Source organism: Sebastes umbrosus, chromosome 24 (genome assembly GCF_015220745.1).
Source record: "Sebastes umbrosus isolate fSebUmb1 chromosome 24, fSebUmb1.pri, whole genome shotgun sequence".
Classification (NCBI taxonomy): domain Eukaryota; kingdom Metazoa; phylum Chordata; class Actinopteri; order Perciformes; family Sebastidae; genus Sebastes; species Sebastes umbrosus.
Window position 1 is genome coordinate 2,641,070 of NC_051292.1, and position 27,718 is coordinate 2,668,787.

Genomic DNA, 27,718 nt, shown 5'->3' on the forward strand with positions numbered 1-27,718 from the left:
TAATACAACTAATAAATTAAATAAAAAACATTATGTTTATATGTTAAGAAGGGAATTTCTAAAACACCTTTACACACACAGTCCATGCAGTAAACTCACATTAGACACAGCTGCTGAACTAATAGAGTGTTATGGGTCCCTCTGGTGGACAGATGAGGAATGACACTAAACACATGCAGCTGGAATAACACAATCTAAAACACAAGATAAAGGAAATTAATAAATAAAATAGTTGTTGTCTTGCACTGACCAAACACTTTCTGCTGATAGAGAAAGTCCACTTTCAGGATATATGACATGTTTCGTCTCTTTGGCATGTATGGCTTATTGATATACATGACTGGCTTTTCCCAAAAGTTTATTTGCACAAATCCAAGTATATGAAAGTGAAACCTGGTTTAATGTGTTTCATTCTGAATTTCTTTCTTACATAAAAGCCCTTAAAGTCATGAAAAACAAAAATGCATTGAAACTTCTGAGCATAATAGAAGAATATGAATTACAGGTACAGCCCTTAATTTAATTTATTATTATTTTCATGTATAATTTTATGTATGCACCTTGTCCTTTTACTCTAATGCAATAATCTATGAGCCATGTTGTTTGTAAATCTGAATTTGTTCAATAAAAAAAGGAAAAGAAAAGAAGATCAGATTTAGCAGTTTGCAGGCTCCCTTCTAGACAACCAAAATAGCACCCACTACTGGCGCTAACAGTGCTGTCTAATGACTGTTATGGTGACAAAATACAGTATAAAATTATAAAATACTCAATAGTTTGAAGTATGCAACTGGGTCTTTCGTTTGTATAGTCTATGGATTTTGTTGAATTAATGTTCTCCTGTTAATTAGGTGCAAATCCAACATCTTTATCAGCCTCAGAGCGGCATCATTTGCATATAAAATGTTCTATTATAATGAAATAATATTCCCCCGAAAGCCAGACTTCCTGCCGTCCAATAATTTATACATAAAAAACAAGAACCAAGCACTACTACACCAATAAATCTTAATAATTTTATTGTCTTTGTTCTCATGATTTTACAAATATGATACTTCTGCAATTCAACTTTAACTGTGCAACACAATGGCATTATGGACTGTTAAACTGGACATCCCGAGGGATGTCTGTGACTCCAGGGAGCTGTGAATCCTGCAGACCAAGGGCCTTGTTTTATTGGGGTTTTTTTAGTGTCATCCTATGAGTGTTATGTAACAACAGTCATTTACATTTATCGCCACCTCGGGTTGAGTTTCTTTGTCCGCAGGATTCACTAGCAGCTTAAAACACATGATTTTTCACCACTGACGACCTCCCGCCTCCCACACAGGTCAGAGAGCGACTCCTCCGACTTGGGCTTGAATTAAGTCGTACAGTCTCTTTGGATGAGGCTGGTGGTGCCTGGTCAGAGCTGCAGGGCTGCTTGTCTTTTTAAGAATGGGTGATCTCGCCACGTAGGTTTTTGGGACACCAGTACAGATAAGAACAATGGCATGCAAGACTCACATACAGACCCACTTGTTATTATTTCTTTCTTTTTTTGTTTTAATAGAAAATAAAGATTCTGACATAAGTACAAGCACTGAGCCCTCGCAAACACCCAAGCGTATTGGAAACTTTACGGAGGACGAACGGCGCCTAAACTGACGGCGTTAAGAAGTATCGGGGGCTTGCGACGGTTCATTTCAACACAACAGCTGGCATCTTTTCATATTCAATAAGTCCTGTTTTTTAGGACATAATACATCTCACATTTATATTATTTCTTCTTCTACACCTTTTTACTACAAATGTATGTGCTTTTGATTTAAAACAAGTTGGGAAAACTGAAAATAGATTTGTAGTTCAACGACCATCCACCCCCACTCTGGCCAATTTATTGCAAATGAAGTGATAACCTCTGAACAGCAACACACACTTCAATATGGCACAAGCATCTTAGAAATGACCTAAATGCATCGTCGTCGTGGGTGAATATCAAAAAACCAAACCACACCATATCTAAAAATATTAAGACATTAATCATCAGTAGAGCAGAAATGTTTTTTTCTCCTCGTCGAAACATGCAGTCTGCCGCTCTGCAAGCAAAACCCGACTCTGGACCCCTTGGTAAAACGCCAAAAATAAAAGTCTTCAAATGCATATGAACACTGCAAATGATTAGCCTCGCCAGTCGAGCTAATATACTTCTATTATTCATGACAGGAGCTGCAGAGTGAGACTTCAAAATCCAGGTCATTGTGCAATCGAGGCTTTTCCTCTCTTATTTGAGGGCTGGATGACGATTCCTTCTCACTAGAAAATGCACACTGGCCAGCAAAGTGAAGCATGTAGTCGCAAAATATTTCAGATTATCAAATTAACTTTGAAAACAAGCAAAAATCTGGGTTTAAAGCACTCTTCTCTTCTGACGTCTTTTCTGACCCACTTTTATGTAGTGTTGTGTGTCACCTTAAGACATTTGATGTGCTTTATCCTAGTGAATGTCAGCTTTGGCACACTCTCTGCTGAGGTACCCAAACAAATATTTTGTCAAGTACGGAAACTACATTTCCCCCCACACCGAGGATATAGTTGTTGCATTATACTTTATATATATAGAGAGGAGTATTTTTCTCTAAAATGTCTCTGGAGTGTTAAATCTACACATGAAGGCATTCTCCTCCAGCCCTTTCTCCGAAGGCTGCGACATGGAAACCCCGACTAAATCCCTCTCACCATTTATCCCACTACAAAATCCAAATAAATATTCTTTAAAATAAGGGCAAAATGGTAAAACAGAACAAAAAAATGAAGCAAAATCAATGTAGTGTAGTCGTAATGTAACACAAAACTCTCAAAATACGATAAATCCATCACCGTCCAGTCGTCCTCAGTCAAATAAAGAAAGAAAGAAATATTAGAGGGAAGGATATATCTAGAGTAGTGGTTGTTTTACAATGTCGAGAGAATGACTGGGCATCAGTTTGTCATGTTGCAACTTCTTTAAAAACGGCGTCTTCTTCCCCCCCGTCTCTTTTCTCTCTTCGCCCGGTAGTGATCATGCTCTGTCTGATCAAAGTCTTTGACCTTTAACCCTTGGCTCCCCTCCCTCCCCGTCCCTTCCCCATCAAAATGCTCCTCCCGCTCCTCTTCCTCGTCCGCTCAGAAGGGGGGATTGTTCAGTCGGCGTAGTGCATGATGGACTCGACGTAGTTGCCGGGGAAGAGGCCCGTGGTCCCGTTCATCACGCCCTCGTACCAGCCGTCGTCGTTCTTCTTGATCACGTAGATGATGGCGCCCTCCATGAACGAAAGCTCGTCTTCCTTGTCCCGAGCGTAGTCGTAGATGGCCACCACTGCAGGAGAACAAGGGGGACGAAGTGTGTTGGTAAAAAAATAGTCAGGATTTAGGCTCAAATGTGAGACAAATGCAGGTTTCTCTACATTCCACGGATGCTAATTTCCATTTCAGGGTGGATTTTCCCTTAATATTGAGCAGTGGAGACAGACCTTTCTCCAGGTAGGAGCGTGGAGCCCAGGGCGGGTCCTCCTCGGCGTAGGGGTCGCTGTACTCCACCACCGCCGACTCTTCCTCATCCTCATCGTCCTCGTAGTCCTCCGGCGGCGGAGGAGGAGGTGTGGGCTCCTCAAACACTGGATCCTCGGCGGGTGGAGGTGGAGGCGGCACGTCTGAGACTAGAAATAGTTTTCAGGCAGGCGGGAAGAAAGAAAAAGAGCAATTAGAGGCAAAGAAAGGAGCACAAAGACGGCTGCGTTAGTCGGGGACACAGTATGATCATGCACTGGAGAAAGGAACAGAAACACTTCATGCTGGATGCTTTTAGACGTTCAGACATTCAGTACTGTGTATTATATTCACTGTAGAAAGCAACAGGACGACAGGTACGAAATGTGCACAAACGTGCATTTAAAAGAAATTCAAGTAGGGAACTTAATTACACGGAAACATGCTCATCATGCTCACGAACAAACATTATTCATATCATGCTTTACATGAGGCGTTGGAGGTTGATCACTTGTTTACTTCAATAAGAAAATCTTCCCCATGAGGGGACGAATCACTGACTAACTGTTGGGGAGAGGACTTGAAACGAATGGCGGTCATGCAGTAGGAGGTGGAGGGGAGCGAGGGGCTAAAAGCAACTTACTAGTCTCCTGAACTCGGGCCACAAAGCCCATCAGAGGCAGCTGAGGGGTGATCTGCATGGAGGGGGGAGGGGGCGCGAGCGGGCCTGCTATCACCAAACAGTATCGATACACAGAGAGGAGGACGAGGACAGAGAGAGAGAGAGGACAGACATCAGCAAAGACACGAGAAAATGAGGTTAGAATAACCAAGAAAAACACAGAAGAGAGTTAAACAGGAATAAGAACAGAGCAACATTTACAGGATGTAAACAACGAGTTTAGCAAAGCACAGACCTGAGAAATACATAATTAGTAATTTTTCTTCCCACCTGTGTCTACAAAGATAAAACATATATATACATGTGGAAGATAACTGCAACTAGTTTCACCACCAATTAATCACAAAATGTCAAAAAACATTTACTGATTAATTGTTAGAAAACATAAAATAATATAAATGTAGTCACAATTTCCCAGAGCGTCAAACTAGCTTCTTAAAAATAGCTTATTTTGTTTGACTAAAAAACAAATATATTTAATTACAACGATATAAAAAGAGAGAAAAGTAGCAACTCCTCACATTTGAGAAGCTTTATTGATTATTTACTCAAAACAATTATTATCAAAATGACTGCAGATTAGTTTTATGTTTATTGACTACCTGCTTAAGTCAATTAATCTCGACTAAAACTTATTCCAATGAAGATATTAATTCAAAATGGATTTATTTTACAACTAGGCTTAATATTTGTCTGTGGAACTGGGCCTATATGTTTTAAAGGATATTATATTGTTAATATAACATGTTCAAAATGTGTTGCATTTCGCTGTCAACTATATTTATCTACTGTGTCTTCAAACTTCGTATTTAAGAATACTATAAGGTAAGGTAAAAGGTATGATTCTAGCTTTTTTAAATGTGAATATCTGCTGGTTTTCTAAGTTTTTAATGACAGTGATATCTGAATATCTTTGTGTTGAACTTCTGGTCGGACAAAACAAGACATTTAATTAAGTCAACTTGAGGTCGGGGAACTTGTGATGGAGATTTTTCATTATTTTCTGACATTTTATGAACCGATTAATCACTTAACGGAGATTAGTTGCAGCCCTAAATTACTTTCAACTAATTAGATTGCTTTCTCTGCCACATGAATACGTGCACTGAACATTCAGCGGACAAGATTTATGCACAAAGTGCCACACTTGTATTACAGGAACCAGACAGTTGGAGACAAATGGAGGACAAAAGATTGCAAAGAGAGCAGCGAGGATAGAGAGAGACAGAGAGAGAGAGAGAGAGAGAGCTGGTGAGGAGGTGAAGTCTAGTGAAGGCAGTTCAGTTGATGAGAAACGACAGACCACAAGACGAGACAGGAGATCTTTTCATAAAAGATGCAGAAACACGGCAGAGTCAGAGTCTGGTGGTGATCTGCTTCCTCTGAAATCTAAAGGCTGAGAGAGGAGCTGGACTCTCTCTGAACCAGAGAAATACAGAAAGAGGAGAGAACAGTAATTCACCTTTGACTGTCTAGAGTATCTACAGTAGGTATACAACAATTTGGGGGTATTCTGGTGAATTGTACGACGATGGAATAGCCATCAAAACACATTTTTAGACACTTTATAACCCTGATTTTAATCTACAATGTGCAATATTTTAATTCTAGCTGTCAATACAGGAGAGCAGGTGTCTTAAAAAACACTGGATCTCACATTTTGGAGCAAAACCCGTCTGTTTTGTTCAGATAACACGACTGAAGTTGAAGTTTTTGCTCTGCAGCGGCAGGAAACAGTGAATAATCAGATCACATTTGATGTTTTTCAGTAAATCAACTCAAAATTAAAAGTGTATATTTAGGAACTTGGCTACCAAAAGATTAATAGACATAATTGCGAATGTAATAATAGTTTCTTCTTCGGTACCTTGGTTCTGAGCGAAGTGCGGCCCCCCGTTGAGCTGTGCCTGGTTGAGCACCACGTTGGGCTGACCGGTGACGGACGAGGGCCGGCGGTACGGCAGCGAGCCTCCCACCTGCGAGTTCTGGGGCGGCTGCGCCGGGCGGTTCATGCTGTAGAACTGAGGAGCACCTGAGAGGAGGAGACACCAGGAGGTGGCAGAGAGTCAGTTTAACGAGGGAGGGGAGGACGTGACCTCAACAGGAAGGTCACGTTCATTTGCCTTTTACTTTCATTAAAAACAGGGGCAACAAATCAACTTTTTAATGACTAACAGATTACCTGAATTCATTGTTTACTTTCACTTTATCAGCCAAATTGGATTTTGTGAGGAGAAATGAATGAGTTTTAATATATCCATAATTAATCAATATTAACATTTGACTAATAGTGCTCATTTGCTACCCTGAACAGCAGAACTGCACATTAATTACAACATCCAGCCGCACAAAAACAACAACAAAAATGCCTGAATAAATACACATGAATGAAGAATTCACTGTGCAAGCGTTTCACCACACAGCTCATGCATTATACATCAGAAAAACATCATCATCATCAATACAGACGCAGGCAGCTGATGAGATGCTGAGAGGGATGAAGAGCAAAAACCTGAGGTAGAAGAGCTGCACACCAGCCAGGCCTTTAGACAGTTTAGACTCGTGAAGGGCTCTACAGTGACCTTTAAAGTTGAATTTCTATTTGAGCACTTAATTGTTTGAGGAAAAAGGTCAAGTAGGTGACAAAATAAGACTTCCTTTTGAAATGCAGATAAGAGATTCAACACTACATTATCGTGTTTACCGACATTTTCTGTACTTAAGATTGTATTTAAATAAATGTATTAGGTGTGCAGCCCTTGAGAGGTGGACATTTCTGAATATAAAGCAGAGAAGACAGTAGTTGGTATCTGAAAGCTCAAATTATCTCCTAAAACAATTAAAACCTGGAACAAATTCATTGCATTGACCAGATCTATCTAATTTTTATTATGCTTTACAACTTCTATCTAAGAGAAACCTTGCGTTTTCTGAGCTGTCAACAGGCAGAACAAGCTGTCAGACAACACCAGTGAACATCCAGGGTGATGACGAGCCAGTGGACGAACACAACTGCGAGCAGGAGGATGCATGTGAGGGGAGGCGGGATGGAAGGTGTGCAGAGGAGTGGGTGAGCTTCTCCCACCGGGTCACACTCACCTGGTGCAGGGTTGCCGTAAGCAGCAGGGCCCGTGCCAGTGGGGGCCGCGGAGGTGGGGAGCTGGGGAGGGGGCGGGGGTACAGGCGGGATCTCTACGGGGGTGTTTGGGGCCTGTGGGGGGCCGTCTAGGACGGAGTTAGGGGGTCCTGGGGTGGTGGCAGTGTTGGGGGGAGGTTTACCGGGGTTAGATGGCACGGGGGCTGAACCGAGGGGGTTGAAGGAAGGAGAGAAGAGACAGGTGAGGGAGGTCAAGACAAGAGCAGAGTGAGACGGGAGGACACCAGTAGATCCAGGGTTCCTACACATCCTCGTTTAATTAATGTCACACTAGAGCATGCAGGAATCCTGGATACTAACAAAGATTGGTTAGTTTCACACACACAGATCCTGCTCGAGAGGAGAAACAGGAAGCGGGCGTTACCTGGGAAGGCGGTGGGCGGGGCTGGGGTCGGCACGGCGATGGGCACGCCCACGCTGCCACTGCCGCTGTTCTCTCGGCTGCTGCTGCGACTGCTGCTGGGGTGGCTGCCTCCGCTGCTCCCACTGCTGATGGGGAGTAGGGCGGCAAAACACGTCAAACACTCTGTCACACTCGCCGTACTCTCTCGCCTAATTCATTTTCAAAGCTTCTATTTGAAAATGTTATACAATATATTCAAAATGTCTCTACCTAAAAATGAAATGAAATCTTCACATATCGCCCTTTTTGACCAAATAGTTGCAAGAACTACGGAGCCACAGGAACTAAACTCAGGAACTAAAGAACATTCCTGTTTCCAGTTTCCATCACATCTTATGAATATTCTACAAACAGGTCTGATGACTGAGAAAATGACGACAGCTGCGTAGAACAACACAGAGTCATTGTGTTGTTCTGAGTATTTACTGTGGTGTTATTTGAATGGATGTAATGAATGAATGGAAAGGAGACATACAGGAGGTGGAAAAGGAGAAGGGACACTCTAAAGTAGACGATGCACTGTTTGCAAATGTCTTCAAAATTGTGTCCTCAATCGTCTTCTTCTTATTCGCTCGTGCTTTCAGATCATTTGCAAACTACTTATCACTCAAAAAGCCAACAACATTAATTTGTTTTTAACATCAATAAGCATCACAAGAAATGTCCATCATTCATCCTAATATTGATACTAGTGGCACCAACTTTCGGAAAATCTTTCCTAGAAGGTATAGATAGTTTTGCACTCGTTTTTACACATAAAAAAGTAACAGAAATAGTTGTGTAAAGAATGAAATAACAATAAGCATTTTGGTTGGACCATGGCGACGTATTTTGTCCCACAGGTAATGTTCCTGAGTTCCTGAAATGGTTCCTGGGCCCCGGGAAAAATGGGCTAATACACAGATCATTTACTTAAAATGCAGCTACTTGGAATTTTACACTCTCATTTTAGAATAAAAACATCATTCATCTTTCTGATGCTGCCTTGTATTCCAGTTGGATGTGCAACCATCCTGGAGCAACACAGTTCAGTTTAGCTCTGTAAGCTAACGTGGCACCCTCAAGAGCATTGATGTGTTAGTGTGAGCTGTTATGCCTTTTGAAATGACTGAAATATGTCACAGCGACACAAAAATAAAAAGCAGCTGAAAGCCTCACCAGGGACACATGACACAGGTGACGCAGTAGCGACACAAGACAAAAGACAAAGATATGACACGCCGTAGAAGCAGGAAGCGTCGAGACGCATGGGGCAAGACTTTTTAACGAGAGCTGAGAGATGAGGAAGCTGTGGATGGAGCGGTGCAGATAAAGAGAGGAGAGTCAGGGAAAAACATTTGTCCAACAGATGGGGGCAGTGACGAAACTCAAACCCTTTTACTTCTCTCACGGCAGACAGGGGAGTCTATGAATATCTCTCGGGATGAAAGGGTCTCGTCTTGGGAGATGAGCTGACATTGGGTTGACAGGACTGAGGGGGCGACGCTGCCTATTTTATCACTATAACCATAGGAGCCTAGCGTCTGGCCGAGCTTAATACAGCTCTGAGTCCTCATTTCTTTGTCCTTACAGGTGAGGGATTCCCAAATAAATCCCTGGGAGCAGGAACTGTTGCACAAAAAGGTGAAAAGAAGGGAGTAAAAGTCCACGAGAAGTCATTTCAGAGAAGAAGAAGGCATGTTCACAGGAGCTGGCTCGCATTTTAAGTGTAGGAGAGGAGAAGAAGAAAGGGAGGATAAAGGGGGGCGTGTTTAAGAAGTGTAGAGAGGCATGCTGGGAAGGGGGGAAGGGGGTACCTGTACGTGCGGTTCCTCTGATTAACGGATGCAGTGCGTGCAGGGCTCTGCTGGGGTTGCGCCATGTTGCGCGTCGGGCTCGAGACGTAGTCGTTAGGGACAACGGGTGGACGCACCGGCTCAAGCGTCCTATAGGGGGAGTGGCGCCTGCGAGAGGGTCAGGAGGACAGGAGGGCATCCACAGAGAAGTGTAGGGGAGGGGGGAGGAGGAGGAGAGCAAGAAACAAACAAGTGCAAACTTAAAAAATGGGGAATGAACATCGGGGTTGGCTGGGGTGAATCCACAGGCGGAGTCAGGACGAAACACTTTCGCTGCTGTCGGCTAAAAAACACACTTCCATCAGATGAACCCTGTATTTACATTTAGATGTTGGTCCCAAAGTTGGTCCCAGAAGGTTATATAAACTTTGCAATAGTGTGTAGATAAGATTGCAGGAGTCTGACTTCTGTATCGCTGAGTTTAGTAAAGGTTAAGTCACTTCAATTACAAGCTTGTTTAGTTCTTTTGTCCCACACAAAGAGACAATTTGGGTTTGAAACGTTGTGCTTTTCCTAATGTAATACAGGAGAAGATAACAGTGTTTGTTAGGAGTCCTTTGTCAAACAGAAATCACTAGAGCTGCCCCCTCTTGGTTCATTATTAGTTGATTTAATTGACAGATCTTTAAAACTGAGGTTCTCCACAAAGAGTCGACTAAGACCAAAACGACCTGTTAGTCGACTAATCGACTAAGAGGATGCAGCCCTGAACACCTTCCTACATATTCTCAACTAGAAACCTCAAATTCTTTAAATAAAAACACAGAAAGTGTTTTTAACCCGACAGCAGCGCTACGCTGATGATGTCCTCACTTTTAAAATGGGGAGGGAGAGGGGGGGGGGATAAAAACACAACCCTGAGATTTATTGATCTGGGCCTGAAAAGATGTACTGTCATGTCCCGGCCGACACAGCGGGGTGACCCGTCTCTGAGCACTGTTGCTATGGCGAAACGTTGCTATGGAGGAATATGGGGAAGCCAGGAGTGGGCGGGCTGGGGTCACAAACACACAAAGTAAATTTGAAAAACAAACAAGGAGGAATAACAGAAGATAAATTAAAAGTAAGATGTCCGCTCGTAGCCACAGGCTGCGGCAGAAGGTGCATCATGGAGCTGTGGTTGATCGGCATGCGTCTTGAAGGGACGGAGACACAAACACACACCTCTGATGGTCAATATGAAGGGATGGACACACTCAAGCACTCACAAACTCAAGACAGGCGTACACACACAGAAACACAAACAGCACTTGACACCCAGGAAGAACACAACATGTATGTCCCTGTGGGATAAGAGAGACCTTCAACAGTCAAACACAGAACAGAAAAACATCAAAAACACCTCCATCTCTGGGATCAAGAACAAGAACAATAGTAACAGGTTTAACCATTAATTCCACCCTTGGTATTAACACACAGAGAGACACTATCTGGGTGAGAAATGGACGCACAAATGCTACCTATTGTGGCTAATCAAGAGGAGGGATGTCACAAGAACCGATACTTCGGTACCAATTTCTGGTATCGTGGCATCCCTACAATTGATAGCTGCTGGTGGTGATTAGTACCCTGACTGTGACCTTTGTGATCACGTCCCTCCTGTCCCCTGACATTACACAAATGCCAATAAAAGGTTGGCAGATCTGAGAGCTCACCACCTGCACACGACGGTCGTCTAAGTCGCAACAGAAGGGGCTTTCGAAATCCAATTACATGCCTTCTTTATGTTTTATCAAACTGCTTGCTGAAATCTGACAGATTCATGTTTCCAGCAGCTTTTACTCTTGTAAAATGTCAGTGTTTTTAGCCTGAAGCGGCACGGTGGTGGCTGTGTGGTTAGTATCGTCATCTCACTGCAGGAAAGTTTGCTTTCAGGCTTCGGTACTTTATCAATGGAGTTTGCATTTTCCACTGGTTTCCTCCCACAGTCCACAGACATGCAAGTCAGAACTGACCACAATTAGAAATGCATTGGACTAAAATCAAATCTAAAACCTTTGTTAATGCATCAACATATTTGTAAGTGCTGCGTATATGAAACATAGCTAAACGTAAATAAGAGGTAAATAAGTCCTAACAAATTGGCAAAATGTCTATGAGGTATGTGCAGTATGTTTGCCTGCAATAAACTATAAAAGAGACAGATTTCAGCATGCAGTTTGGTGTGAAAAGAGAACAAATGAGGTTGAGATGCTTCTTAAAAAGGGATACTGTTGAACCGTCCTCGTCTCACCAGAACCGAAACAAAGTATAATACTGCGCTGAGAGCTGGCACTGAAGTGCACTTTAAACCACCCCCGAGGACACTAATTAAACAAGGAGGTAAAAGAGGTGGTGATGAAACTGGGAGCAACCCGGCCCGTCTGAAGGGCCACAAACACACAGCTACACTCGGCCTCTGACGGACTCTGCTCTCCATGCGTCCATCTGAAGACGCGTCACCGTTACATACCCAAGGGTCCCTTTCCCCGACAGTGGCGGGCTGGGGGGCTTCTGTGTGGGGGGGTTTGTGCGAGGGAGTCCACCTCCTCCTCCGGCCTTCATGTTCTGAGCGCTGGCCTAAGGGAGGAGAACATCGTTAACCCGAAGGACTTCAGAGACAGGAAAACATCACATCACAACAAAAGCCCGTCTTTAAAGGAAGTATTTAATATTTTGAGAATTATATTTATTCACTTTCATGCCACGAAGATCGATACCACTCTCTGGAGCCAGAAGACGCTCAGCTTAGCTCAGCATAAAGACTGGAAACAGGTGGAAACAGCTAGCCTGGCTCTGTCAAAAGGTGACAAATCCACCTACTTCTAGCACATCTATAACTCACTAATTAACACTAATATTTTGACAGATCCAGGTAACTGTTTCCCTCTGTTTCCAGTCTTTATGCTAAGCTAACTGTCACCAGCGTCACATTGACAGAAATTAGAGAGGTATCAATCTAATCATCTCTCTGTGGATAAGAAAACAAATAAGCACATTTCCCAAAAGAAAAACTAATAATTGAATATCAAACTAACTCATTAAAATGTAAAAGAAAGAAAGAAAAACAAAAAGACAGCTCTCACAGCAATTCAAAACACTTCAGAAATCACATTTGTTTGAGGCTCTTACTTTGAAAGTCTTACCTTAAACCTTTGCAACCACTACGGTTGATTAAAAAGATAAAATTAGGCAAGCAGAAAGAGAGAGAGATAGAAGAATAAATCAGAGGATTAGTGAGTGAAGGAGGAGAGAAAAACAATTATCCATGCACATAAAGACAAGCTGGTTAGATTCAGGCAACAATGGCTCAGTGTTAAAATCTGAGGAATTTGTTCTTTGAGACCTTTGTGAGGTTGAAGCTGAGAAGGAAAACAAGCTTCTCTTTGTGCAGGAAGTCAGCGGGAAACTAGCAAAATCAGCCACTTTCACCATTTTATTGAATAAAAAGATCACTGCAGAGGAACCTGTTAGCAGCAGCAGGTGATTTACAACAACAGAGAGTATATTTAGCAGAATTTATGTCCTGGGTGACATTAGTATCCCACAAGGCTGAATAGTCATTGATTTTTTTCTTACATTACTTGTCACTGAAACCCAGTAGTGATTGTTTGACCTCTGAATGTCCTTTCCATTAGATTTTATGCATGAATAACCCACATTAGTCCCACAACACAAACCCATTTCCAAATTTAACACTTCTTCAAAGACATTTTTAAGCTCTCATCACTCTGTAATTGATAAATATATTAAAATGTAAAATCACTCTAGAGCAGTGGTTCTCTACGGAGGACGGAACCTGCTAAAATAAAAAATGAATAAATAAATAAATAACTCAATAAATAAATAAATATGTCATTAGATGCAGCAAAAATAATATTAAAAATAAATGTAGCCATTAATTAATTGATAAAAAGTGACATAAATTGATATTTCTGTTTTAATTTGCTTCTTTATTTATTTATCTTTGTATTAATTCCCTTATTTATTTACTCTTCTGTTTGCCTTTCCCTTTTATTTATTGGTGTATTTATTTTATTAATTTTTTTTATTTCATTTTTATAAATGTGACATAAATAATATATACTATATATATGTAAATATGTTTAAAAACAAATAAAAAATAAATAAGAAATAAATGCTGATAAATCAATAAAGAAGCAAATAATGGCTACATTTATTTTTTATTATTTTTGCTACATTTAATGACATTATTTATTTTTAATGTAAATTTTAAATATAGTATATTTTAGTTTTTTCAATTTTTCAAGCTGTTGTAGTAATTTTTCTTAAGGAAACAATAAAAAGCATGATTCAGAAAGAGTGTTTCAATCAAATAGTGATAATTTTCTGAGGCCTGAAGAGCTCAAAATTCATAGTACTTTACACAAATAAGCAAAGATTAAAAAAGGTAGAAAAAAACAAACATAATTTGGTTTAGAAGAATTTTGTTTTATTATTTTCTACCCTATAATTAACTCCAGATAGGAAACCGCTGCTCTAGAGCAACTTAAACCCCTTATTTCAAAGATTGAGAATGATCAAATTAACTTTATAAACTGGCTTGTAGTTGTGTGTTTCCTATTTATTTCACTAGCAGGTTTTTAAATTACTACTAGTAATTCCTTCACTTTAAATACCATCACTAAAAAGCCAACAAAGCTTAATTAAGATCTTTTCATTCCTATTGGCAGCAGTGATTCAAGCACATAATTAAGTCTAATAGATCAAATTTATAGGGAAAAGAATAAAATGAGCACCTTGACTCCGTGGCCCATGTCGTCCAGCATGCTGTAGTCGATGGGCTTGCGGATGTAGCGCACAGGCCTCTCAGGATTGGCGGGGGCGATGATCTTGTGTGTGCGGGACGTGTTCTTGTTGGTGGTGAGGATGCCGATCTCCCGTCGGGCCACCTTCTCTTTGTGGATGTCCACCGTCTGAGAACGAGAGGATGTTTTCTTTAATATCATGTATTTCTACCACTTGTAACATGAATGTCTGTTTTAAATAAAGTCTTATACACCGACCTGTGAGATGTGGTTGATAGAGGACTCCATGCGGCGGAGCTGCGAGGCCTGGATGTCGAGCATCTGCAGGACATTGTTGGCCAGCGTGTTGATCAGGTAGGCTACGCTGGCCAGAGACTGGGTAGTGTAGTTCTTGGTCTCCTCCAGCGCCCTCTGCTTGTCTGGAGACTGAAGTAGAGAAAGGAGACATTTTAAAAGATGTATTTGCATTTTATAGTGTGCACAGAATGCCGTCTGTCCAAAGCGAGGACGGGGAAAAGTCTGCTTTTTGAAAATATTTATTTAAACATTTAAACCTTTGACCACAAGCTCTTTCTAAAATCATATCCCTGCACATCTATTATTATTTTAAAATATAAAGTTTAGCATCAAACCCAGCCTAAAATGAACCTTTGTCCCAGATGATGTAGTAAGAAAAGACTGAAAGTCACTAATTTCATGGATACTTTTCCATTTCTTTCTGTGGGTACCAGTGTAACAATTATTTTCATTATCGATTAATCTGCAGAATATTTTCTCAATTAATCAATTACTCTAAAAATTTCACATTTTCCCTGAGTGATATCATCGAAATGCTTTGTGTAGCTCCAAAATCCAAATATATTACAAAATATAATAATATTTTAGTAATAATATAATATAAAGTTACTGTCACTTTAGACTAAGAACAACAAACAAAAATATAATTAATTAAGAAAAGCAACAAAACCTCACAAATGACAAGCTGGAAATGGAAATGTTTGACATTTTTGCTTGAAAAATGACTAACGATTAATGTAAGTAATGCAACTCAGCAGCATAATGAAATGAAGATAATAAACTTCACAGTGAAAAACATACGGTGTTGAAATATTTAGCTGACTGCGATAGATTTTCTCACACAGTAAAAACACATTTCAGGTCAAATAAATCTCAGCATCTACAAACTAAACATTATTATTTTTGCTATAATTAAAGCAAATAACATAAAAATAACAACTTCCTGGTTTAAATGTGAACATAACACACACTTTGATTTAGAATATCTAAACTAAATATCATCCTTGTAGCACAGACTCAAAAATCCTTGAGCAGATATTCATCTACAAAATTAAACCACCAACGAGAACCTGAATGTAATTTGTTGCAGCAGGATGGAGGGAAACTGCTGAATCAAAGGTTTCAGTGCCAAGAAGTCACATTTTAAGTGAAAAACTTTAATGGGAAGTGAGCAACAGAGCTGCTGCAGCCGGTGTGAAAGGAAGGAAGACTTCTGAGGCAGCGTGGGCTCATCAACAGGAGCATCAAAGACCACACGGATCTGCTGATGTTTCTGCTGGGAAACTGAGTTCCTTACTGATACTGAATGTATCACAGCATTCAAGGTTGAGCTACTACAGCATACGAGTACTTCATTATTTAAGTTAAAGTATACCTATTTACTATAATGCACTGCAAAAATGCAAAAAAATAGCTTGTTCTCGCTTCTAAAATGTAAAGATTTGCAGCATTAATTCAACTAACGATTATTTTCCTTGTCAATTAATCTGTTGATTATTTTCTCGTTTAATCGATTCGTTGTTTGGTCTATAAAATGTCAGAAAATGGTGAAAAATGTGGAACAGTGTTTCCCAAAACCCAAGATGACATCCTCAAATGTCTTGTTTTGTCCACAACTTAAAGATATTCAGTTTACAAAATTTTGAAAACATGTTAAATGTAAATCACGAAATGGGAAGAATCACGTCTGTAAAACACAGTAGATTCAAGCTGAATCTTTATAATCTGATCTGATATTTTTTGGCTAAAGTGATATTAAATAATTATAAACAAGAGACAGCACAATAAAGCAACAGCAGGGGTTGTCCCCGCTAGTTGAAACATGCTCTGTGATGACATCTTTTTTATGTGATGCAAGATAAATTCACAATCCATTGCAACAAATCATCAAACGCAGCCCACAAACAAACAGCATCATTTAAAAGGAGTGTTGAGGGTGCAGCACTGTCGGAGTATGAAGACAAACAGGTTATGTGGCTGAAGTCATGAGTATAGCTGCAACCTGCAGGGCAGATATGACATTTTGATCTACCTGCTACACTCAGCTAATAGACTGGTGATACAGTTTTTGGAAGGAGAGGATGGATGCATGGACCTGCAAGCTGCTAGCCACAGTGATATTGTATATTATGCCTGAGGTTAGTGGCTGAAAATAAAGGGAAATTCACACTATAACAGCCTAGTTGGTGCATTTTTGTTGTTCTTCAATCAGATTTTTTCTCTCCTGATACCAATATCTCAACTCAGGATATATTATTGGTCTCTTTTCCCTCGATATTTAAACTCTGTACACTGTGTGGAACTCATTTATGTAAGGTAACATGATGGCAGGGATTGCTGTGACACCTATAACTGATAGAGGAAACACTGAATTATATGTCACTGATGAATAAACTGTATTTAATATTGATCGGTCACATCTGGCTGATATCAGATGCTCTTAATGAGGTCAGTATTGGCTCTGATATTGATTTAGCAGATCATTTAGGTGCATCCTTATTGTTAAATTGAAATTTCTTTATCAAATTTAAGGCTAAAAAACTCCTACAAAAGGTCAAAAATAAATTACTGCCTGGAAATATCTACTTAAACATGCCTATAAGTTGTTTAAAATGAGTCAAAATCAATATGTTTTGGAAGGAAAATGCATGTTTATGTTGTTTTGTTTTCTACTGTCCTGTTTTGTAGGAAGTCATTTTAATTTTTGTGGTTTGATAATTTCCCTTAATTGTTTGTGTAATTATTTACAGATTGTGTAATTATTTAAATGTCAAAGTAGCTGGCCAAACATGAATGATTAGATATAATTTGCTCCAAAAGGGTGTTACTAGCTGAAAATGCTTCTGTAATGTAGAGCTGCAACGATTAATTGATTAGTTGTCAACAATTAAATTAATCGCCAACTATTTTGATAATTGATAAATCAGTTTGAGTAATTTCTTAAGAAAAAAAATAATCTGAATGAAAAAAGACAAACTTACTCCTCAGGTGGTTGTTGAAAGTACACACCTTTAAAGTAAATTACAACATGTCATCTTCCTGGAATAACTTAAGCATCATACTTAATACTCAAGGATCTATATAAGACACAATAGTTTTCGTTAGAGTAAGTTAACGCGATAATAATAATAATGCATTAACGCAACTTGTGATTTTTAGGTTGTAGTGGGCTCAGTTTTAAAGCTAGAGTGAAGATACTGGTATCATATGAAACTAGAAAAACCTGAAGAATACATCGGTACTGCTAAATTTTGGCGAGGAAAAATTGTCATGGCCATTTTCAAAGGGGTCCCTTGACCTCTGACCTCAAGATATGTGAATGAAAATGGGTTTTATGGGTACCCACAAGTCTCCCCTTTACAAACATGTCCACTTTATGATAATCACATGCAGTTTGGGGCAAGTCATAGTCAAGTCAGCACACTGACACACTGGCAGCTGTTGAGCTTGAGGGTTTCTGAACAATATTTGTCATTGTTTTGTGTTGTTAATTGATTTCCAATAATAAATATACACATACATTAGCATAAAGCAGCATATTTGCCCACTCCCATGTTGATAAGAGCATTAAATACTTGACAAATCTCCCTTTACGGTACATTTTAAACAGAGAAAAAATGCGCAAATAATTAATAATTAATTGATTGACAGCCCTAGTTTGTGTATTTGAAGAATGCATGCACTCTTGTGAAGTTCAACAAGTGTCCATTCCTGACTTTAAAGATAGACATGACGAGGCAAAGATGTGAATTAGAAGTGAAATATTGCACTAAATATCCCTTTTTGTCAAATACAAGCTGATCTATAAGTGGTAATACCCATCTGACAGCAGACATGAGGTGAGAGGAAAAACGAGGGCATCCTGCCAGACAAGCATCCTGCCAGACATGACAACATGAGCCCTCACAGGGCAACCTGTCAGACCTGATCAGCCCTGTTCATTATGTCATAAATTCACTATAACACTTTGTCAAAACACCTCACTGCTATGTGATCCCAAATGTCAACAATAGGCATGCAAAACATGGGATGTGACAAAGCTCAGGTGACCAAAACTGCTCCCACCTGCAGCATACTACATCAAAAAAAGCTCATTCACACGAGCTAAAATACTACGAAAGATGAATCATGTGAGAAACCTGTCAGACCTGATTAGCCCTGTTCATCATGTCATTAATTCACTATAAAACTTTGTCAAAACACCTCACTGCTATGTTATCCCAAATGTCAATAACAGGCCTGCAAAACATGGGATGTCACAGACCATACCCATTTTAAATGACTGTTATTTAGAGGAACTTTAAGATATGTTGTATTGCTATAATCCTATGTATTTATATGGTTCTTATTTAAACTTGTCCCTCCAACTGCCCCATGCCTTTAATATGTTTCCTTTGACTTAACTAATTATTGGTTGTCTGTTGTATGTATGGACTGGGAATGCCACAAATGGATTGCCCCTTTGGGGATAAATAAAGTTGTCTGAACTGAACTGAATTGAATTGAAAACATGGGATGTGACAAAGCTCAGGTGACCAAAAACTGCTCCCCACCTGCAGCATACTACAAATCAAAAAAGCTCATTCACAAAAGCTAAAATACTATGAAAGATGAATCATGTGAGAAACCTGTCAGACTTGATCAGCCCTGTTCATCATGTCATAAATTCACTATAAAACTTTGTCAAAACACCTCACTGCTATGTTATCCCAAATGTCAATAACAGGTCTGCAAAACATGGGATGTCACAGACCATACCCATTTTAAATGACTTTAAGATATGTTGTTCTCATATATTGTTTCTTATTTTTGGGGTTTTATTGCTATAATCCTATGTATTTATATGGTTCTTATTTTAACTTGTCCCTCCAACTTGTCCCCCCCCCATGCCTTTAATATGTTTCCTTTGACTTAACTTATTATTGGTTGTCTGTTGTATGTATGGACTGGGAATGCCACAAATGGATTGCCCCCTTGGGGATAAATAAAGTTGTCTGAACATGATCTGAAAACATGGGATGTGACAAAGCTCAGGTGACCAAAAACTGCTCCCACCTGCAGCATACTACAAATCAAAAAAGCTCATTCACAAAACCTAAAATACTATGCAAGATAAATCAAATGTGAGATGCAACATCTTCCCCCCCAGCTTGAAGAGCAATAATGCATGAATGAATTGAAGCATTTTCAGGGGATTTAAAGCCCATAAATCACGTGTATTATGTAGCTTGCAAGGTCCAGCATCATAAATCAGTGTGCTGTTGGTTAACACAGTCAAACCAGAGCTCATCACAGATTAATCTGGCTGGATATCACCTCCAACATCTGCATGATCAGCTGGCTTTGATTGATCCCACAGGAGAGAGAGCAGATAAATCGATTTTGGTTGTTTAGTTAGACCATTGGTGGTGAAGCTAGCTAGCAAGCAAGGCTAGCACACGAATAATTGTAACTTACAAGCCACAAAAACACCTTTATATGGATGGAAATATGCACCTTTACATCACCTGGATGCTTATTGACATGAATGACCATCACATCAGCTAGCCTAGCAACAGATAGCCTAGCAACAGCTAGCCTAGCAACTAGCCTAGCAACAGCTAGCCTAGCCACTAGCTCGCCTCTCTCCGTTCATAAAAACACACCATATTTGTCTTTTTCTTCACATATTCCGCAGCTCACCTGTACATAGTTGCTCTCGCAGTACTCCGCGACTCTTTCCAGGTTAGTAAAGCTGTCTAGTAGAGCGCTTCGTCCGGCTGGAATCTCCTCTTCCAGTAGCATTTGTAGCTCCGCCATCTTCACATCTTTAGCCGGAGCGCTGTGTGTGTGTAGTGGGGCGGGATCTCCCAGCAGCCACCGCGGCAGAGTGAGGTACTGCAGGGCTCTCCCAGCAGCAGAGAGGAGGGGATCCCAACTTTAATTATATTTATTTAAAAATAATAAATGTAGTTATATGGTTTTCAATATAGGTTTAATATAATCACATTTTTAAAAAAAATTTCCACCAACTCAGTTAATAAAATACTGGTATAAAACTATTTATAGGCCTTAGGCCGTATGTCAGAGGTCAGCACCCTGCGTCTGTTTATTTACTCTCCAGTGGCTCCCTGTGGATTTTTTAAAAATTAGTGGAAATGAATCACTGTTTTATGTTTACATTTGCAGTTTTATTTATTATTGTTGTAGGTCTATGGTACGACGGTACGACAGTCATGATATTACGAGAAAAAAGGCGTAATATTATGAGAATAAAGTCAGAAGTTTAAGAGAAAAAAGTCATAATATTAGTATACACATTTATAGTAGTATAGTAGTAGATTTGCGTGTTATTTTCTTTTTTTCTCGTAAAGTTATGACTTTATTCTCGTAATATTACGATTTTCTTTCTCTTAAAGTGATGACTTTATTCTGTTAATATTGCGACTTTTTTCTCGTTAAGTTGTGACCTTATTCTTGTAATATTACAACCTTTTTTTTCGTAAACCTATGACTTTATTCTCGTAATATTACTACTTTTTTCTCGTAAAGTTATGACTTTATTCTGGTAATATTGCGACTTTATTCTTGAAATCTCAGATTTTGTTTTCCCTCAATGTGGCCCCATACCTCACTGCAAATGTTTTGCGGCTCCAGACAGATTTTTTTTTTTTTTTTGCCTAAAATGTCTCTTTTGATAGTAAAGGTTGCTGACCCCTGCCCTAGGCCCTTAGGAAATAAATTAGCTAGTTAGCAAGTATGTTTGTGATACGTAATTAAAGTCTGAATGTCAAATTTATAACTGTTACAAACTCATGAATATATATTCAAGTCACATGCTTTTTTTAATGATATAACACAGAATAATAATAATAATAATATAATGAAAATATAAATAAATAAATAATAATAATAATAATAATCAACATTAATATTTAGGAAGACATATAGCCTACATTTTATTTGATGGGGGCGGTAAGGGACCTGGATAATGGATAGGGGGGCGCTAGCCCAAAAAAGGTTGAGAACCACTGCCCTAGGGTGTTCCCTTTTTTATTCTTTTATCACTCCCTCTCTAGTAACAGAGCAGCAGATCATGTGATCACGCACACAGTGTTGCCCAAGGGCCCTTCAGAAGCACATGTATTAGCTGATAAAGGGCGTCTGTAATAATTCATTCAGTTAAAAAATTACCATATGCAGGCTGAAACCGGATTTATAACACGTGGCACTGCCTTTTTCTCCACTGATGCAAATTAAAAAAATATTTGATGTAGGAAAAGAATGACACAAACGCTCAAAAAGACTCATACATATTTAATAATATGTAAGATGTTTTAAAAATGAAATGTTTAAATGCCACGTGGGCCATATAAATGCTCCCGTTATTGGGGATTTTGACTCAAGGCAGCTGTACTAGAAATTATTGGAAAAACATCTGGCAGTACAAGTCGTTTTACTCTACATCGTAGAGTATTAAACCTCTATTATTACACGGCTTTGTTGAATACTCGATTCTGATTGGTCAATCACGGCGTTCTATAAAGAAATAACAGACTGTTGCTACGTATAATAGGCCATTGCTATGGGCACAGTTCTGATGTTGGACTCTGGCAGATCATTTTTGTGTCAAATTATGGATTTCTTAAGTAAGTAGTCGTATTATAAGCGGGATAATGTACAGCTAGCCGGTCATTATTGTCTAATAAACCCCCTTCAGGGCGATGCTAGAGTGTGTCAGGTACATTATCCCTTACTTAACAGATTTCAACAAGTGCACATCTGACCTGTGATCAGACAAGATAATAATGTGCTTAAGGCCTCAGATTACTGTATAGTAAAAAGCACCAGAAAGGGTTGTTTTTAAAAAGATAAGTTCTAGCTTCTCCTGCTGACGGTGATCCAGGTTTCGTCCTTGGGTTTGGACACCAGCTCGGACCGGACCTCCATGACCTGTCCCTTCAACGGGTGAAGCTTCAGCTGGCGCACCAGCGTGCTGAGCAGGACGGTAGCGACAGTGTAGGCGAACCTGTCAGAGAGACCAAATATAATCGATTGTAAAAATTTAATTAAAAACTCTTACCTCTAGAACATCCAAAGTCAAATTAGCTTTTTTTTTTACAGCTCAAGGAAAGAATGGTCTCAAAATTTCTACAAGCTGTTTTGGAGCTAAATGGCCGCACTGTGGGTCCAGAAGTACAATATGTTTCCGTTCTTCTCATCATTAGCTCAGTCTACGTTCAGAGGGATAATAATGATTCAAAGTGAGTCTTTACCTGAGCTCTGGGCAGGTTTGATTCCCTGAGAATCCAAGCAGACAGAAGCTCTTCGTGGCTGATTCCTCCTCAAAACGATCCGGGTCAAACCTGAGGGACGGCACAGTTAATTTGGACGAATCAATATTTTAAACCTGCAAGATAAACTTCACTCTGTGATGCTATCATATTATTTTAACTTTTTAACATTTGTTCAGTGTGTTACCGGATCCCCTTGTATTATTGTTTAATATTATTTTAGTGGCGTCTCTGGAAAGAAGCTGTTTTAGATTTAGTTTTAGATGGCAGCCTTGTATCAAGATTGTTATAGTAAAATAAAAATAAAACAAACAGTGAAAAATATTTTTAGTAAACTGGAACTAAATAAAAACAATATCCTTTAAGAAAATCTAAATTGAAATGAAATTTCCTAGTTAAAAAAACTATTTAAAATAAAATAAAACGTTTTTTTTTTTAGTTTTTTAGCTTTAATATGTCACTACCGAAAAAAACTATGAATTTCCGTCAACTTTCGTGACGTTGGACACTAAAGCTGCGCAAAGATAAAACATTAAACATTACGGACATTCCCCCACAGTTCTCCAACCATGTATTTTAACATTACACTATAGCTGGCCCTCACAAAAACATACTAAAACTACTATAAAACTAAAAACCTGAAACTAAAACGAGCAAACACACTCTGAAAACTAAACTAAAATGAAATAGAAAAGTCAAAACTAAACTAAAATAAAGACTAAGTTTGAAATGAATTGATGAACATGTGAAGAGTAAATGTTAATGTATGTAAAGGGAACCTGTATGGGGTGCTCCAGGTGTCACAATCTTGCAGGACCACTCCCAACGCGTAGATGACCAGAGTCTGAAATATGGCAGAAGAAGAAAAAACATTTCTTTTCATAACCCCTTTACAAGCTGCATAATTATTGTTTTTCTTTTTGATGGCTTCTCTAATAATTTTGTGATGAGCTGAAGAGAAATACCCAGACAGAGTGCCACAGAAAGCAGGAAACCAGATACCTCTTTGGGGATGACATGCTGATCGACTTTGCCCTCCACTCCCTGAAGCCGAGCCGCGACGGGGGTCAGCTTGGCAGTCCTCACCGTCTCGTTGAGGACCTGCTGGCAGTATCTGCCCAAGGATAGAAATGTGATAAGATCAAGGTTATCGAACGCACCAACCAACGTGCCTGGATGAGCATAAATAGGTAGGACGAAGTACCTTTAAAACTATGATATTGAGTTATTACACCACAATACGGCAAATCTGTGTGATTTTTCAAAACACAGTGACGACATGCCAGGCGTCTATTCTGAGATTCTGGATTAAAGCCAGCCAAAGATCTTACCTGAGCTGAGGGATCTTGTCCAAGGAAACTGGGTCCGAACCCAAAACCTCGTCCAGCTCCTGGTACAGTTTGTCCTGAACTTCCTCTGAGGTGGACAGGAAGTGCAGCGCCCAGATACACACTGACAAAACACAACATTTTATATTTAAAAGGTACAGTGTGTAGGATCTGGTGACATCTAGCGGTGAGGTTGCAGATTACAACCAACTGAAACTTCTCCCGTGTTCCAAGCGTGTCGGAGAACTACGGTGGCCGACGCTAAAATGCGGATGTCCATTTCTAAAGCCAGTGTTCGGTTTGTCCGTTCTCAGCTACTGTAGAAACATGGTGGACCCTGTGAAGAGGACCCGCTCCCTATGTAGATAAAAACAGCTCATTCTAAGGTAACGAAAACACAACGATTCTTAATTTCAGGTGATTATACACTAAAGAAAACATACTTATCAATATTACATTACATTTCTGTTAATAGTTCCCCCAAAATGCTACACACTGGTCCTTTAAGGTTCAAGGATTCAGGCGAAAAAGAAGCATTTTGGGGTTTGATATCAATCAGTCAATAGACAGAGAAGTGATCTGCACTCGTCACTTACAGTTGGCAGTGATGACGCATCCGGACAAAGTGAAAACCATAGAGTCCTCCATGATCTGAAACAAACAGAAAAACTAATTTTAGTAATTTTTTTGGGAATCTTTCAGTCGCCTTTTGGGTTTTAAACTAGAATAGGTGATGTCATCAGTATTCACCTGTCGTTCTGTGAGGCTGGACTGAAGCAGAGAGTCCACAAACGCCGTCTGCTTCCTCTGGGCTTTTCTCTCCTTCGCCACTGACAGCAACACGGACTCCATCTCTGACAGAGCTGAACAAAACATAAAAAAAGAGAAAATCTAAGTTACTTTTTCACAGTTTTGGCATGACCACTTGAGTTACAAGTTAAAAAGACTGCAATTCAAGCATCCACCTTGCTTTCCAGCCCTTCAGACAGCATCCACAATTAACTCCGGCAAACATCAAGCCCCAGTAACAACCGTCCTTGGCAGATAAATCAATAAAAGTCCCCCAAAACAGTGGCCGTGCACAGTCTTTATCTGCTCTCAGACTAGAGCTGTCAAGCTGCTCTACACACAGAGAGATCATATCTGAGCCTCTGCAAACTTTCCCTCCTGTTTCTCCACGGACGAACGCCAGCAGAAGCCAACGCTGCTCCCACATGTCAACACGCAGCAGATGTGAGACACCAAGACGAAAACTAGACTCACTATAGTGATCCTTCAACAACTCTAAATATATGACGTCAGTTCTGTTAAAGCTGAGCATGACGCAAACCTCACTCACCCTTCTCATAATGTCCTTTTCTGCTGGAGCTCTTCTCCAGGGAGCCGTCCAAGTAGCCTTTCCCAATTTCTGACCAGATCTGGTGAGTTGGAAGAAGGGAAAAACAAACTCAAGTGACCCATTTCAGCAGACATTTAACAGGCCAAATGACCCCGAAGCACTGGACACCCACAGGAGCAGAGAAAAAGACCAGAATGCAATGCACAAAAGCAGCTAGGTGGTGTTATCTCACCGCGTCGTGGTTCTTGCGGAAGGAAAGGACCTCAGCGTCGTCTCCGAAGCTCTCGCCCAGAGCCAGCTGGGTGACGGTCTTCATGGCCAGACCCAGCAGGTGGGCACACAGAGGGGTGTGCTGAGACTCCGGGAACGACTTCCACTTTCCCACAAGCTCCTCCACCAGCTACGGAAAAGAAGGAAATATGTCTGAATGCTGTATTTCAGTAGTGAATATGTCTTTTTATGAGTTATACAAACCTTGAGCACAAGAGGGAAGTTGTTCTTCAGCGTGTTGTTGATGGCACTCTCGTACACCTTTTTCCTTATCACTGTCTCGGCGGCCCCGCCTCCCATTCCTGACTGGTAACCTAGCAACGACTTCAGCATCGTCTCAAAGGAGTCAGCTGAGAAGAGCATACATTGAGAAAGGCCTCTGTTAAGTCTTCGTTTAGTTGGACAATAGTCAAAATCCAAGCAGCATGGGAAATACTGGAGCACTCACTGGTGTGGTTGGGGTTGATGTGTTGCCGTAGCTGGTTCACAGATCCCAGGCTGACCACCGGCCGACTGCCGAACCAGAACGACGCCACAGACCCAAACTCCTGATGCAGACTGATGAGGAACTCGTGCAGACTGCCTTTGTTGATGATGTCCTGCAGGTTCCCATCCCTGAGAGAGAACAGACAGCAATGATGTATATGTGCAATTATTTTGTAAGTCTGTCAGCTGCAAAACTTTAGAAAACTGTTAAAACTGCAATCAATAACATAGCTTACACACATGCTTTATGTTAAAGAACAGTAACTTTGTCATCATATACAATATTTTATTTGTTTTAATGTAATAAACTCTTAAGGAGCAACTTATAAATGACAGGACTTGTAGAGGGAGACTTACTTCTCATCTGTAGGATTGAGACCTGGGACACCAGAGGCCCTTCTGGATGACTGAAAACATGATTAGAAATTGCATTTATTTATACATTTTTGACAACATATATAGACAATATAGTGCACTTTCTACCCTGGTGTTCACACACACATTTACTGTCTGCTCTGATGAGTTTAAAGGTGCAGCTAGAGACAATACATTAGTGTTCCATTCAGTAATATGGAATCTCATTGAAAAACATGTCAATTTAAGGCTTCCTCACTTAAAAGCAATCACACACATTGTTTGGCAACATAACTTTTATCATCTGATCAATTCTGAAGGTCTTTTGGTAAAATCGGCATACAAATGGTGTTTTTCACAGCATGCATTTTTAAGAAATGAACTTAAATAGCTAGTTTGTATAAACAGATCATGGTGCTCGTTACCGCCCATCGCGCATCGTTAAACTTGTATTTCACTGATCTAGTTTGTTGATTAATGTGTTTAATGTACGCCGAATTGAGGGAAATAGTCTAACAATTCGTTTAAGATGTTAAATTATGTTGTAGGAGACGTTTTCGCTTAGCAGTGAGCAAAGGAATATTAAATTAGCACTTTTATGAATGGAATCTGGTGTAGCAACTTAGCTTGTTGTTACTTACCGGATATAAATACAAAACAGCGCCAACTAAAATGATAACAAAGGTCACAGCAAAGATGGCAAAGTCCAGCATGACTTCTTGCACTATTTTGTTAACTTTTCCTCATAAATATCTGGAGATTTCCACCAAAACTGATAAGAGACAGACACACTGCTACCACGTCAACACGCCTCTCTGTGTTCCACTACACGGTCTGGATGGCAGGCAGAGCACACTAGTCAACTTCAGAAGGAATCGATGGGTGAGATCTATACTTCCAAGGGATAAATAAACAATAAAAATCCATTAAAAAATAAATAAAAATAATAAAAATAAATACATAAATAAATACATAAAAAAATAAATAAATAAATAAAAAGAGAAAATTAAACAGAAGAGTAAATAAATATGGGAATTAA

General features: G+C 39.8%; 2 protein-coding genes across 19 annotated transcripts; both read right to left on the reverse strand.

Moving 5' to 3' along the window:
- Positions 1-1,002: 1,002 nt before the first annotated feature.
- LOC119483487 (abl interactor 2-like) lies at positions 1,003-20,524 on the reverse strand. 18 transcript variants are annotated; one of them, XM_037761606.1, is made up of 12 exons: positions 20,312-20,521; positions 14,591-14,758; positions 14,324-14,500; positions 12,710-12,727; positions 12,037-12,143; positions 9,546-9,692; positions 7,711-7,835; positions 7,289-7,489; positions 6,057-6,221; positions 4,151-4,234; positions 3,492-3,677; positions 1,003-3,337 (listed from the first exon to the last, which is right to left on the reverse strand). In XM_037761606.1, exons 1-12 carry the CDS (start codon positions 20,426-20,428, stop codon positions 3,162-3,164), a joined length of 1,671 nt encoding a protein of 556 aa, XP_037617534.1. In that variant the 5' UTR covers positions 20,429-20,521; the 3' UTR covers positions 1,003-3,161. The 18 variants fall into 18 exon arrangements, with proteins under 18 accessions (XP_037617534.1, XP_037617533.1, XP_037617549.1 ...); XM_037761605.1 differs by having other exon boundaries at positions 4,151-4,237; XM_037761621.1 differs by lacking the exon at positions 9,546-9,692 and having other exon boundaries at positions 20,312-20,520.
- A 1,950-nt stretch (positions 20,525-22,474) lies between these two features.
- LOC119483650 (cytochrome P450 20A1) lies at positions 22,475-27,527 on the reverse strand. The gene is made up of 13 exons (XM_037761994.1): positions 27,321-27,527; positions 26,683-26,732; positions 26,288-26,454; positions 26,044-26,189; positions 25,802-25,969; positions 25,570-25,648; positions 24,981-25,093; positions 24,827-24,881; positions 24,234-24,354; positions 23,905-24,016; positions 23,682-23,746; positions 22,885-22,974; positions 22,475-22,637 (listed from the first exon to the last, which is right to left on the reverse strand). The coding sequence occupies exons 1-13, from the start codon at positions 27,390-27,392 to the stop codon at positions 22,487-22,489; spliced, it is 1,389 nt and encodes a 462-aa protein (XP_037617922.1). The 5' UTR covers positions 27,393-27,527; the 3' UTR covers positions 22,475-22,486.
- Between the last annotated feature and the right edge of the window lie 191 nt (positions 27,528-27,718).

What these genes read in the sequence shown, in the direction of transcription:
- LOC119483487 (XM_037761605.1), bottom strand. Translation starts at nt 20,428, where the DNA reads ATGGCGGAGCTACAAATGCTACTGGAAGAGGAGATTCCAGCCGGACGA. An exon ending in CAGAGGAACCGCACGTACAG is followed by an intron (nt 7,836 to 9,545) that starts GTACCCCCTTCC and finishes ACTCCCCATCAG; the next exon opens with CAGTGGGAGCAGCGGAGGCA. An exon ending in CCCGCCCACCGCCTTCCCAG is followed by an intron (nt 7,490 to 7,710) that starts GTAACGCCCGCT and finishes CCCTCGGTTCAG; the next exon opens with CCCCCGTGCCATCTAACCCC.
- LOC119483650 (XM_037761994.1), bottom strand. Translation starts at nt 27,392, where the DNA reads ATGCTGGACTTTGCCATCTTTGCTGTGACCTTTGTTATCATTTTAGTT. An exon ending in ACTTCCCTCTTGTGCTCAAG is followed by an intron (nt 25,970 to 26,043) that starts GTTTGTATAACT and finishes TCTTTTCCGTAG; the next exon opens with CTGGTGGAGGAGCTTGTGGG. An exon ending in AGCATGTCATCCCCAAAGAG is followed by an intron (nt 23,747 to 23,904) that starts GTATCTGGTTTC and finishes GCCATATTTCAG; the next exon opens with ACTCTGGTCATCTACGCGTT.